The 14,270-nt window shown below is 42.4% G+C and overlaps 1 protein-coding gene across 21 annotated transcripts in view; it reads left to right on the top strand.

Annotated features, from left to right (window-relative positions):
* PTK2 (protein tyrosine kinase 2) overlaps window positions 1-14,270 on the top strand; it is a 430,903-nt gene that overhangs the window by 329,597 nt on the left and 87,036 nt on the right. For all 21 annotated transcript variants that reach the window (XM_030546389.1, XM_030546388.1, XM_030546386.1 and 18 more), the window contains one exon: window positions 12,168-12,268. In XM_030546389.1, coding sequence (XP_030402249.1) covers window positions 12,168-12,268 — 101 coding nt within the window. The remainder of the gene's footprint in view (window positions 1-12,167; window positions 12,269-14,270) is intronic.

Genomic DNA, 14,270 nt, shown 5'->3' with positions numbered 1-14,270 from the left:
ACAAAATTGCTATGTTCAATGCTAAAGATTTATTCCTTTTTGAGTGCAAGGTTTTTTAATTAAAAAACATGGTATGTCTCTAGCTGTGTGCTCCTTTTTAGGCCTGGTCTACACTTTTAAGGCCCTTCACAGTACTTACTAAGCAAACAAAGAGAAGGTTGTTGAAACATGGTAGGTTGATGCTTCCTAACAATACAGAAAAGAATGATTTATGTATGAGAGTGCTTCTGTTTGCATCTTGAACATGACCAATCAGAAAAGGCCATGTAGTAAACAAATGAGCATTGGTTTCTTAGTAGAAACATTGAAAAGATTCTTTCCTGAAAGAAGGAAAAGATCAGCCTGTGTTAGGTCATTTTATCTGTCCCCTGGCCCATGCAGCATGGCTCCCACAGTACGTGCTCGACACAGTCTAGGTCTAAGTGATTTGCTTTCCATCACTTTGCCTAGTTGACTATGTCACAGTGAGCCCATCCGTCTTTCATTTTCTGTGTTCTTATGTTCTAACTTTCCTTGCCCTGTCCCTTCTTCTCAACCTCTCACTCTCATCAGGTTAAAAACATAACATAAGAACGGCCATACTGGGTCAGACCAAAGGTCCATCTATCCCAGTATCCTGTCTTCTGACAGTGGCCAATGCCAGGTGCCCCAGAGGGAATGAACAGAATAGGTAATCATCAAGTGATCCATCCCCTGTTGCCCATTCCCAGCTTCTGGCAAACAGAGGCTAGGGATACCATCCCTCCCCATCCTGGATAATAGTTTACTTCCTGTCCCGTGACAAGAATCCTTTGGGTTTCCCCTATCATTTAAAAAAAAAAAAGGACAAAAAGGAAAGAAAAACACCCTTGGTGCTGCCTCCTGCTCAAACTATCTCCCAATCTCCTTTCTTTCTACACCTTGTTCCCAGATTCATTAAACATGCTGTCTACAATAGACATCTGGAGTTCCTTTCCTTCAATTCTCTTCTTGACCCCCTTCAATATGGCTTCCATCTTCTACACCCCATTAAAACTGTTTTTTCTAAAGTCTCTAACAATTTCTTGTTGGTCAGATATTGGGCCCATACTTTATTCTTATCCTCTGTGACCTTTCAGAAGTTTTTTTTGTATTGTTACCCACTTCCTACATCTTGATATTTTGTGTTCCTTTGGCTTCTTTGGTTCTGTCCTCTCATGATTCTCTTTTGAGCTCTCTGAACCATCTTTTAGTATCTTGTTTGGTGAGTCATGCTCCTTCCCTCTCCCCTTTTCTGTGTGCGTCTTTCAAGGCTCCATTCTTTGCCTCTGTTCTTCTCCCTCTACAGTGGCTTTGACTACTGTTTTTGTGCTGATGACTCATAATTCTACCTTTCTACTGATGAGCTAGCTTACTCCCTCCCTTCAATCTAGTATTTCATCCTGCCGTTCTGACTTTTCATTGTGGCTGTCCAATCATCTTAAACTCAATATTTCCAAAACTGAGCTCTTGATTTTTTTCCCTTTTCTTCTTCCCTTTTCTCCCTCACCAGTGATAATATCATCTTCCCAATCATACAATACCGACCATAATTTGGATGTCATCTTTGACCCTGCCCTCTGTCTGGACCCATGTATTTGGACCCTTTCAAGATCTTTCCACTTTTTCCTACACAACATCTCTAAAATCCAGCCTTTTTCCTTTCTGTCCAGACACTCAAAATTCTCATCAAAGCCCTCATCATTTCATGTCTTGGCTACTGTAATGTCCTCCTTTCTGACCTTGACTTCTGCAACCGTGGCCGTGTAAAGTCTATTCAGATTACTGCTGCCAACATAATCTTCTTGGTTTACTGCTCTGATCACATCAGCTCCCTCTTGAATCCCTTCACCAGCTCCCCCTTCACCTCCACATAAATACAGGCTTCTTGTCTTTACTTTTAAGGCCCTTCACAGTGTAGACGCTTGCTACCTAGCTTATCTGTTAACCCTTTGCAATGTTGACCTGCACTGTCTCTCTGCCAGCATTCCCAGCCTTGAACATACTACCCCATTTGCGTAGGAAAATGTTCTCAGTAAATATCCATACAGATTCTTCCTTATCCTTTCTTAGATCCCTTCTTAAGACTCTCTTCTGATGTGAGGTAATGCATATAAACCCAAGTTGTTGATCGTGGGTAGGCTGGTGACAAGCTATTATTATTCCTCTTCCCCTTCCTTTCTTTTTCTGTTTCCTTATTTCCTATTTCTACTCTGCCCCAGTTAAAAAAACAAACAAAAAAAAAAACCCTACAATCTCATTTAACTTAAAAAGCCGGGCCAATTCCTCACCATACTAATTTGTTTGTGGGTTTGCTTGTATCCCCATCCATTCCCTTTCATTTGTTTGTGTCTTCAGATTGTTAGCACTCTAGGGTAGGGATTGACTCCTTTCCATGTTACTACAGTGTCCAGCACAGTGGACCCCAACCTCAACTGGACCCAACCATAATTTTAATACTTACAGTAATAAGAATTTACAGGTGACAGAGCTGACTATGTCTGGTTTATGTTGCTTCAGATTTTTTTCAATTTTGATTCATAACCTGTGGGTTTTGGGGTTTGTTTTTTAAGGGAAGGGCGAGGCTTGTTTAGGTTTTTTATGATGATACAAAAGTGATAGTGCAGGTCCTTTAACATGAAAAATGACCCAATGAAAAATTATTGCAGGGAAGAAAATGTTTTTTAAGATCTATATCTCTATCTTCAATAGCTTTTTTTGTTGATGTCTTAAACTCATCTCTCTATTTCACAAAGCTGCATGTTAACATTAACACATCTGTATACAATTAAGTTGCAAATTGCCACTTCAGATGCCAGTTTGTCAGAGGGTTTTTTCCATCTTCCACTTGCTATAATGAATAGTTTCTTCCTCCAAAATATTAATTCTTTTCAGATGCTAGTGATTAGGGAATCTTGTCTTTAGAAAACCATCTGCAGGACAGAAAATTGGAGAAATATACTAATGTGAGAACTAGGTAGTACACTGATACAATAGCTTTGCTTCTCTGGAACTGGGAGAGTCAATCAAGCAAAATCAATTTAATTTAATTCCTAGAGTACATTTGTCACCAGAAAAAAAGTCTGTAGTATTTAAAACTGCCAGGACCCTATCAGACAGAATAATGAATTATTATTTTTAGCAGTAACTTCATTTTAAGGGAACCTCTCTGGTCAATTTAAGCTACTTTCCTGCTTCATAATCAAATCAATACAATGTAGTCCACATTAATAAATCTGGTGTTTTTTTTAAACTGCTTCGGGTGTGATTATCACAAGAGCACTCTGAAGCTTTCAAGATCATGGTGTAATCTGTTCCCAAATAAATAAATTGTATTTACTAAGAGTTTAAGACTGGAAGTGAATTTCAATGGAGTCCAGGTAGCTTTGCCCCTCCTCCAAACCTTCAAAAAAGACACTTAGTTTGCAAAAATTGTCTATTTCAATAAAGCCTGGAAGTGAATGGTTAAGGGAAGAGATTCAGCCACAAATGCAATATAATCCTTTATCATCCATTATCCTCCAACTCAACTTACCCTACTAAACCAACCTCTACTTATACCTTTGTTTTGTTCTGTGAGAGAAGTGTGCTGCTGTATGTATACTGTTGATTTCCTGTATTGTTTAATAAATGTATTGTAAAGTTTCAAAGGGAATATAATCACAGGGCACCTTGTTATGTCTAAATTCTGTAAGTTTTCTCATGGGGGGTGCAATATTGCATTATTAACTAGACAATTCTTATGAATATAATAGGGATGGTTATTGTGAAATGTGTTAATTACCTGACAGCTGTGTGGCGCCTGAGAGGACACTCCTGTACTAATGAGACTATGGGTACAAAAATCCTTCATTTTTGCAGCATTAATCTGCTGTTTAGAAGCCAAAAGTATACAATTTTTTTTATTTTTGGCCCATATTATGTAAACTAAAGTAGGCCATTTAATTTGAGGGAAGAATATACATTTCTGTTGAGCCACCGCAACAGTATGAGCTGCAAAGATAAAGGAAACATAATTTTAAGATATATTTTAGGACGCTTGCTGTGTGTCATGAGATCAAACCTAATCAAAAGGCTGGTGTTTTTGCTTCAGCTAGCAAATATTATCTCCCCCATTGCATTAGTAAATAAGGCATACAACTATCACATGAAAGGTATTCGTTATTGCGCTGCTGGGAGTAAAAATAAGTTAATTATGCCCATAGCAAATAAAATATGATGTAAACCAAATCATTACATAAGATTTTCTTTGGGTGTCATAGCACTGAAATTCATTTTTATGTGGTTATTGAATTATACATTTTACTTTTCCATTTGCTTTCTAACAAACAAGAAATGTGCAAATGAACTTTTCATAAATTATATTCTTCGATGAGTAATGTCCCTGTGGGTGCTTCACGTTAGGTGCACATGCACCCCTATGCCTTTGATCAGAGATTTTTGGTAGCAGTGCCTGTTCTGCCCATGCATGTGCGCTATAGGTCCTTGTGCCCCATAGCAAGGCTATATAGGGCTACATGGGCACACCACCGTCACATCGTTCTCAGCCACCTTTGGCCAGAGAAGAATCTAGCATGTGCCTGTTTGCTATGTACCTGTCTCCCCCTTTTATTAGTGTTTTAGCTGTATAGTTAGTTCTTATTAGTCGTAGGTTTAGTACTTTATAGTTGGAACCTTTATTCTCTTTTTTTTTAAAGAAATACATTTTTGGATTTTTGTTTCCCCTGTTTAGGGGCTTGAACAACTTCTCTTCTGTTGGGGATGCCTGGCTCCTTGGGATTTAAAAGGTGCCTTTCTTGTCAAGAGGCAGTCCCTGTTAGTGACGGGCACTCCCACTGCATTCATTGCTTGGGAGACTCACATTCCCTGCAAGTGTAAAATCTGCTCTTCTTTTAAATGGTTATCTCATTAAAAATAGGGAAATTAAGTATAGACCATGTGACAGACCCAGGCCAGTAGGGTACAGGAGTCTGGTAGAGGGCAAATATACTGGTCACTGGGTGAGTAATTTTCTGTTCTGTGACCAGAGCAGGGGCTGGACTAGAGTAATCAGGAACCTGCTAGAACCAATTAAGACAGGCTGATTAGAACACCTGCAGCCAATCAAGGCAGGCTAATCAGGGCACCTGGGTTTAAAAAGGAGCTCATTCCAATCAGGTGAGGGGGAGCCAGAGGAGAGGAAGTGCGTGTGAAGAGCTGGGAGCAAAAGGTGCAAGGAGCTGAGAGTGAGAGGCTGTGCTGCTGGATAACTAAGGAGTACAAGCATTATCAGACACCAGGAAGAAGGTCCTGTGGTGAGGATAAAGAAGGTGTTTGGAGGAGGCCATGGGAAAGTAGCCCAGGGAGTTGTAGCTGTCATGCAGCTGTTACAGGAGGCACTATAGACAGCTGCAATCCACAGGGCCCTGGGCTGGAACCAGGAGTAGAGGGCGGGCCTGGGTTCCCCCCAAACCTCCCCACTCGTGATCAGACACAGGAGAAGTTGACCGAGACTGTGGGGAAGATCACTGAGGTGAGCAAATCTGTCAATAAGCACAGGACCCACCAAGGTAGAGGAAGAACTTTGTCACAACCATCAAAGATGAAGGAAGCCTAAAGACTGGCTTCGGATCAGGGTACAGGGAACCCCCATTATAGAGACCCTCCTCATCTGCCAGTGCCCCATAGTCTTTGAGATCAAGGCCACCGAGAGCTTCCAAGAGGAAGACAGCACCGAAATCCTGGTCTCAAGCGCTTTCCTTGACTGAGGTACCAATAACCACACCGTCAGTACCAAGAGCTTCCCACTCCAAGTATAAGGAAGGGAATAAGAGATGCAAAACAATAAAGTTCTTCATCAAAAACAATTCAGTCACTGGAGGCCTCAGGCCCCGAGAGGAGTTCTAGTGAGGCTCTGAGTATTCTGGGTACCATGAAGCATATTAAGTCTTCAGCTAAGTCTCTTACCTTAGTAGTATGTGGTCGGTACTGAAGACTACTACTACCAAGAGACCAGCTTCACTGGAATACTCAACCCCCCTGGTACCAACACCAGTGCCTCGCACAATGGCCTCTGCAGCATCATTGGTCCCGGTACTGATTTCTTGTGTGTTTCCAGTACTCAAAAGACGTGAACATAAGAATGTCCATACTGCATCAGAATAAAAGTCCATCTAGCCCAGTATCTTGTCTTCCAATAATGGCCAGTGCCAGGTGCCCAGGAGGGAATGAACAGGTAATGATCAAGTGATCCATCCCCTGTCGCCCACTTCTGGCAAATAGGCTAAGGACACCATCCCTGCCCATCCTGGCTAGTAGCCATTGATGAGCCTGTCCTCCATGAACTTATCTACTGGTACCAAATGAGCCTGAGTCTCTGCTCCTTGCAACTTCTGGATGCCTATTGGTACTGAGATCAGCTGGGTCACTGTCTGCTTATGTTTCTGGGAGACCTACCTCTTCACCATCTTCAACTATCCATGAGGATGGGTTGTCACTGCTGATACAATATGTGGAAGAGCATCCTGACTAAGACTCTGAACTTTGTGTTCAAGGATCTCCAATTTATTCCAGGAGGTGTTAATCCCTGTTGCAGATACAAGGCATCAGACCTCTGTTTTCCAATAATTGGGATGACCAGCATTGGATTCCTTCCCCTGTGCCTTATCATCTCCTTCATTGGCCTTACAGCGATTCATGGGCAATGTATTGCCAGCAATTTTAAGGGACCTCAACTCAGTCTCACTGAAAACATAGAAGACCTCGTTCCTTGGTACCATCCATCCCTCTTCCCCATTCTGAGCCTGAGAAGACCTTTGAGGAGCAAGAGGGCAAGGGCAGAGAAAAAGATTACCCCCCTCACAAACATCTCTTTGTCATCGCTGGATGAGGCAGTCGTGCCACCACCGCCTTCTTTAGCTGACGACTTCTGACAATTCCAGGACCTGATGCAGTGGATTGCTGACAACCTGCAAGTATTCCTGGAGGAAGTCTGAATTCCCATCACAAGCTCCTGGACATCTTACACACTTCTGCCTCAGCACGGATGGCACTGACAATTAATGAAGCGCTCCTGAGCCTCCCAGTTTCATCTTGCGAAGTCCAGTAACGGCCCACTCCTGCATGCAAGAGGGCTGATATATACACATATATATATGCACATACATACATACTACCCAGGGATTCTGAATTTTTATTTTCTCATCCAGCACCAAACTCTGGTTGTGGATGCAGTCACATCCACTACGAAAGGGGCAAGCGGCATATCCAAAAAAATCACCCCTTATAACAAGGACCAGAAATATCTGGACCTGTTTGTTCGTAAGAGCTATTCAACAGCAACACTTCAGTTCAGGATAGCTAATCACCCAGGTGCAGATGCAAAATATGACTACCTGAACTATGAGAAGTTTAATGCTTTTATTGACCATTTACCACAGGAGTATCGGGAACAGTTCAGTGCTACAGTAAAGGGGGGTCAGCTTTGAGCAAAAGCTTCACTGCAGGCTTCATTCAGTGCAGCGGACACTGCAGCCAGGTCTATTTCCACTGTGGTACTGAAGAGGCAAGCTTCCTGGCTTCAGTTGTCTAGGTTTCCAGGGGAGGTACAATCGACTATGGAAGGTTTATCTGTCTATCTAGCTTCCTACAGATTCCATAGACGACTCGCTTCATACCCCAAAGGACTGTAGGACAACAGTTAGGTCTTTGAGGATATATGTGCCTGTAAACAAAGAAAATTTAGCAGGCCTCAGCTGGCACAAAGATTCCACACTGCTCAATTTTCTGTCTTCCATAGGCCACCACAACCAGTAGCTAAGAGGTCGAGGATGAATTGCTACGTGGAAGTAGGCATCTTTGAAGTCGAGGGTTGCAAACCAGTCCCCTAATTCTAGGGACAGAATTATAACTGCTAGGGATACTATCCTGAATTTCAGATGTCTGACATGCTTGTTCAATTGCCTGAGTAGATACCCTTCCCCGCAGAAGCAAGGATGGGAAGCTGGCTTGGACTTGTAAATATATAAATAGCACTACAGGCAGTGGCCTGCAGGAACAGTATAATAAAGCATAGTGGTCATGAAGGTGGCCTGGAGTGAGTGTGGTCTGTACTTAAGTTAGAAAAGATTCACAGAGAACCACTGGGACAGCACTTCTGGATTTGATAACTTTGATAACCCTCTTGAAGAACCTTATTCAAAGAGTGCAGCTCATACCTCAAGAGCCAGCAAAAACATGTTTGCAACTGCTGGGACATATGGCGGATTGTGATTTTGTGACTCAAAATGCCATGTTGGGTGTCTCCAGGGTTGGTTCAGGACTGTTTTTGTACCCATCAAACACATTCTCAGCAAGCAAGTATTGGTATCAAGTCAGGTCATACAGTCACTCACCTGGTGGATGAATCCATCCAGAGTTTGTGCAGGAATCCTGTTCAACCAGAATCCTCCTACAATTGTATTAACATTGGATGCTTCCCTTTTGGAATGAGGAGCACATTTTGATCCAAGGCAGATGGTCACAGCAGGAACAGCACTTGCACATCAATCTGTTGGAGTTAAGGGCAGTCAGAAATGCTTGCCTGCACTTTCTTCCCCTGCTCAAAAACAAGTCCACCAAGATCATGACAGGCAACACAGTGTGCATGTATTATATTGATTGTCAGGGCAGAGCATGTTCCTCCTCACTCTGCACCAAAGCAGCAAAGCTTTGGAACTGGTGCATAGCCAATTGGATAGTCATCTCAGATTCTTACCTCACAGATATACAAAACCTCATGGTGGATAACCTGAGCAGACGTTTCTCTCTAAATTACTAATGGCAGTTGACTCTTAGGACCTCAAAAAAATATTTGGAGGTTGGGGATTTCCAGAGGTCAACCTTTCTGCCAAAGCAGCCAACGCAAAGTGCAGGAAATTCTGTTCCAGAGGCAGGGCTCAATCTCCAATATCTAGGAGATGCCTTCCTTATTACATGGACAAAGGGTCTTTTCTGTGCATATCCTCCAACTCCATTGCTCTTGAAGGTCCTTATCAAGATCAGACAGGACCATGCCAAAGTCATTTTGATTGTATCAACTTGGCCAAGACAAGTTTGGTTTCCTCACCTGATCAAACTCACCTCTTGCCCTGTGTGTTCCCTCTAATTTTTTCCATCCATGTGCGGAGTGAATTGTGTTATGTGCATATCTAGGTAGTTGGTGAAGATGTGTGCCAACTGTAGAAACAAAAAACCTAGATATATTATATTTTTTTTAAACTTACCATAGGGATAATTACTCCAGTCAGGACAGGTTAGGCATTTTAGAACTCACTACTCAAAGAATTAAATTTAAGCGTAAGAGAAAAAAAATTATGAAATTAATAGACCAGTCAAAACACTAAAATACACTTTGAAAGAAGTATCAACGACAATAATAATAATTTGTTATATATGGAGATATACCTATCTCATAGATCTGGAAGGGACCCTGAAAGATTATCAAGTCCAGCCTCCTGCCTTCACTAGCAGGACCAAGTACTGATTTTGTCCCAGATCCCTAAGTGCCCCCAAGGATTGAACTCACAACCCTGGGTTTAGCAGGCCAATGCTCAAACCACTGAGCTACCCCTCCTCGCTTGGTGGGAGGTGAGTGTGAAAGAGTGTGTGTGTGTGTGAGAGAGAGAGACAGACAGACATGCACTGCTCTTTTAAGTAGATTGGCACTCAGCAGTCTGAAGCCTGCTTGTTCAACAGCTGCCAGCAAGCTCCCTCCGTCCTGAGCCCTGTCATGTGTGTCCCCTCCCCCCCACGGTCTGAGAAGATGGGGTACAGGGATAGGGGGAGCGGGACACCTTGACATCAGTCCCCTCCTCCCCCTCACCCGCTCTGCGCAGCTAGCAGGAGGATCCAAGGCAGAGGGCAGGAGCAGCATGGCAGTGTGGGGAGGGACACCTGAAGTGCACTGCACTTGATTGCCTGCTGATTGGCCGCCCAGCTGCACAGCTTAGAGGGAACTTAGCTTGTCCTCCATTGTGGCTCCCAGTCAGACCTTGTCTGTTATCTCATGATGTGGGTCAGACACTTCAGGCCAATTCGAACGTTCTGCAACTACAAGCTTGGTTCCTCAGTGGTTCTCAGGACTAGAAATCACATGTTCGTTGGAAGTACAAAAGATACCCTGTTAAATAACAGAAAGGAATCTAATAGATAGACCTTCAAAAATGGAGACGATATAACCTTTGGTTTAATTGGCATCATCTTTCTCCTATCCAGTCATCTCTTTTCTTGATCTTGGATTACCTGTTGGAATTGAAAAATTCAGGCCTTTCTGTAAGTTCCATCAAGGTTCATTAAGCAGTAGTAACAACTTTCCATGTGCCAGTAGAAGTTTTCTCAGTGTTTGCTTATCCAACTACAGCGAGAGTCCTAAAAGGACTTCTCAATCTTTTCCTGCTGTGTAAAACCCCAACACTGGTTTGGGATTTCAGTCTGATTCTTAACGGTCTTATGAGACAACCCTTTGAACCATTAGCTATGTCCTCGTTGCTGCAGCTGTCTTTGAAGACAGCCTTCTTGGTGGCCGTCACTTCTGCTTGAAGGTTTGGGGAAATGGAAATTCTAATGGCAGATTCTCCATTTACTTTGTTCTCCAAGGAGAAGGATCTTCACTACCTCATTCGAAGTTCTTATCTGAGGTGTCCTCTGAACTTCATATCAAGCAAACTATTCACCTTCCTCCCCCCACTCTTCCCCCAGGCCTCATCAGTCAACACAGGAATCTGTTTTTAGTACACTAGATGTTAAGCGGGCAGTAGCATTTTACTTGGACAGGGCTAGGTCATTCAGGAAGACCCATAGACCAGTGGTTCTCAACCAGGGGTCCAGGACCCCCTAGGAGGCCATGAGCAGGTTTCAAGGGGTCCGTCAAGCAGAACTAGTTTTAGTCTTGCTGGGGCCCAGCAGAAGCCGGAGCAACTTAGCTTCATGGGGGGCCTCTGTGGCGTGGGGTCCCAGGCAACTGCTCTGGTTGCTACCCCTTAATGCTGGCCCTGGCTTTTATATGCAGAAAACAGTTGTGGCACCAGTAGGCCATGGAGTTTTTATAGCATATTGGCGGGGGGAGGGGGAGGCTCAGAAAGAAAAAGGCTGAGAACCCCCACCCTAGACTCTTTGTTTCTATTGCAGATCTAAAGGAGCCCCTGTCTCTACTTGGAGACTTTTTAAATGGATCTCTGGATATATTATTGCCTATTATGGTTTTGCTGAGGTTACATCTCCCCTAAGAGGGCATGCTTTACTAGAGCACAGTCTACAACCGTAGCTCTACTCAATACATTCTGATTACTGAAATCTGTAAGGTTGCAACATGGTCCTCAGTGCGCACATTTTCTGACCACGTCATCTTAATTGACATTGCAGAATCAGATGGGGCAGTAGGCACATTCAGTAATGGACTCTGTTCTGAAACTCCCACCTCCTTAATGGGCTACTGCTATGGAGTCACCTAAATTGGAGCACCTCCAGGGACACTACTTGAAGAAGAAGATGGAGAGATTACTCAGCTTGTGCAGTAACTGGAGTTCTTCAAGATGTGATCCCTGTGGGTGCTCCGCTACCCACCCTCTTCCCCTCTGCTTCGGAGCTGCCTCTGTGGGCTTTGCCGTACAGACAGAACTGACGATTTGTGTGCGCAGCCCAATATAGCCTAGGTATGGGGCATGAAGATGTGTAGGGTGCATGCCTGGACAGAATGGGCACTGCTACCAAAAATCTCCAATCAGAGGTGCAGGGGCACATACGCACCTGAAGTGGAGCACCCACAGGGGGGACACATCCTGAAAAACTCCAGCTGCTGCACAAGGTGAGTAACCTATCATCATACGTCATTTAAAAATAACTAGTAATCTGTGGTTGGTCAAGATATACATTATACCTTGTAGTTATTTACATCAGTGTAAAGAGAGTATTCTGATCAGATAGCATTTTAGACTCTCTCTGCATAGGTATAAAAGACTAAACAATATTCAAGGCGATGGAGAATCAGGCCCAAAACAATCTGGTTATGTGTCCTTACATGACCGTTGGTTCAGACCTACAGTAAAAGCTTGTTAAATGAATCCTCTTATTGCAAAAACATTTTTCATTTAACAGCTATTGCTTTAACAGGCAGCTTTTGTATTTAATGAGTAAACCTGCTTCCTCCTTTCTAGTAACAATGCGTCAGTTTGATCACCCTCACATTGTGAAGTTGATTGGAGTTATTACGGAAAACCCAGTCTGGATAATCATGGAGCTCTGTACACTAGGGGAGGTATGATAAATTCCCAAGTATCTTCTTTCTTCTTCCCTCCTATCCCACAGACACTTTCATATGGGACCGGGGAACTGCTTATTCAGTCTAATGGATTGGGTTCTAAATATTACACTCTAAGGCAAATTCATCAAACAAGTGAAGTCTAGGATCATGGGATCAAATTGGGCATAACTCCACTGAAGTCACGGGAATTAGCCTGTTTACAGCAGGGTTGATTTAGGCTATGGTTCTCAGAGATATTTTGAATTGCTGATACAATGTGAGAGCTAATATCTGTGTCAAGTAAGAGGTGCACATGGTAATATAGAATAGAAAGAATGTTACTGTGAATTATTTAAAATGTATATGCTTCAGACTGTGAAATCTGGACACAAATGGTTCAGTTAAAAATATTGCATAGAAGAGATTTCACAGCTCTACTTCCTTTAAGGGATTATGGAATATAGTTTAAAAAACAAGATTAAGAATATCCACTTTCTTGTCTTGTGTGTTGAGAGATACAGGAAAGCATATTGTGTCCTTTTTATGCCAAGAAAACTGAGTTCATTTGACTTGCCGTGCAGTTACAGCACTAATAGTCATTGCTAAAGGCATCTGCCTTTCAGCTGGTACATTAATATTTAGCACAGCCTAGGTAGGACCCTCATTGATAGCAGCCTCCTACAATAGCAATAGAATTTGTGATTATATTAGAATTTATTTAGCAAGGTTCTGTAAAGCCTTAATATGTTAGTGTGTCTGTAAGGTGAAATTTTAAATAAGCTTTATAAACAACATTTTCAAAAATACGTATACCATGCTGTTTGACACTAGAAGAATGCTGGAGTAGCTCGTATTATATGAGCGTCTCATGAGGAAAACCATAGCAGAAACATATCACAGTGGAATCATCCACATTTCTTTGCAAATCCTGAGTGGCTTTGTTAAGCTTTGCTCAGTGCCAGTGTATATGAGCCCATTTAGCACGTGCAAACCTATGCAGCATTTTCATTAATACAGCACAACTATAGGTGATCTCTGCTACATCATGAAGTTTCACCTACTGTAAGCAGTTTCTATCTGCAGTTGATAGCATCTTCAGAAGTAGGGATCTTTTCACAGTACATTGTCAATGCACCTACATTTCTTTTTCTGAATGTCCCTTTGTTTGTGGAGGCCCCAGCAGTGAAGACTTTCCTTGTTAATCCACACAACCAAGAGAAATGCTAAATTATCTGCTGTCTTTAAAACGGGAATTATGATGTCAGATTTTTTTTAATTCTGACTCATTTTCTCTAAATCAGACATTTCTGAAAGACTTTAGAGGTGACGTAATTATATGGTTTATAATGCAATATGAAAATATCTGAATAAGATAGATTAAACTGTAGTTTGTTAGAGTTGTCCAAAGTGGGTAGCACAATTTGTCTCCATTCCTTTATTCAGAGATGACACTTCTTCCCTTTAATTCCCAAATCCTCCTTCTCAGCATACAACTTTCTTCTCAATCTTTATTTTAATCCTGTAAACAAAAGCCAGTGCTACACTGTTGTGGTGTAATTGCCTTTTGCTAGACTTATTTTTGTAGAAAATTTATGTAGTGTTAGTTCCTCTGAGCTAAATCCAGGCCTCTAGTAAAATCTGTGCAATTACAAGCATAAATTAATGCTGCCCAAGCAATATCGATTTGCTCTGTGTTCAGGCTGGCCCAGGTGTGGGTGCAAACCCCATGCAGTTATCTGCTGAGACTGTTCATGCCAGCAATATGAGCAGTTCCCAAGGAGTGAATATGTGGAGAGGTTCAGGAGCACCTGACCCAAGTGGGCCCAGCAGTGTTTGAGCTCTTTGGCTTCAAGAGGAGACTGAAGTGGGGTGCAAAAATTGCATCCCACTTGGCTACCTCTTTTCACACATTAGAAACAGCCTGAATTTAGCCCAAAGAGTGTGTTTTCTGTATGACAACTGACTTTCTTTTCTATTCCAGTTTAAAGGGGAGGATTGTCTACTGTGAAATGTGTAA

Source organism: Gopherus evgoodei, unplaced genomic scaffold, assembly GCF_007399415.2.
Source record: "Gopherus evgoodei ecotype Sinaloan lineage unplaced genomic scaffold, rGopEvg1_v1.p scaffold_44_arrow_ctg1, whole genome shotgun sequence".
Classification (NCBI taxonomy): domain Eukaryota; kingdom Metazoa; phylum Chordata; order Testudines; family Testudinidae; genus Gopherus; species Gopherus evgoodei.
This window is presented reverse-complemented; position numbering and strand designations above follow the sequence as displayed.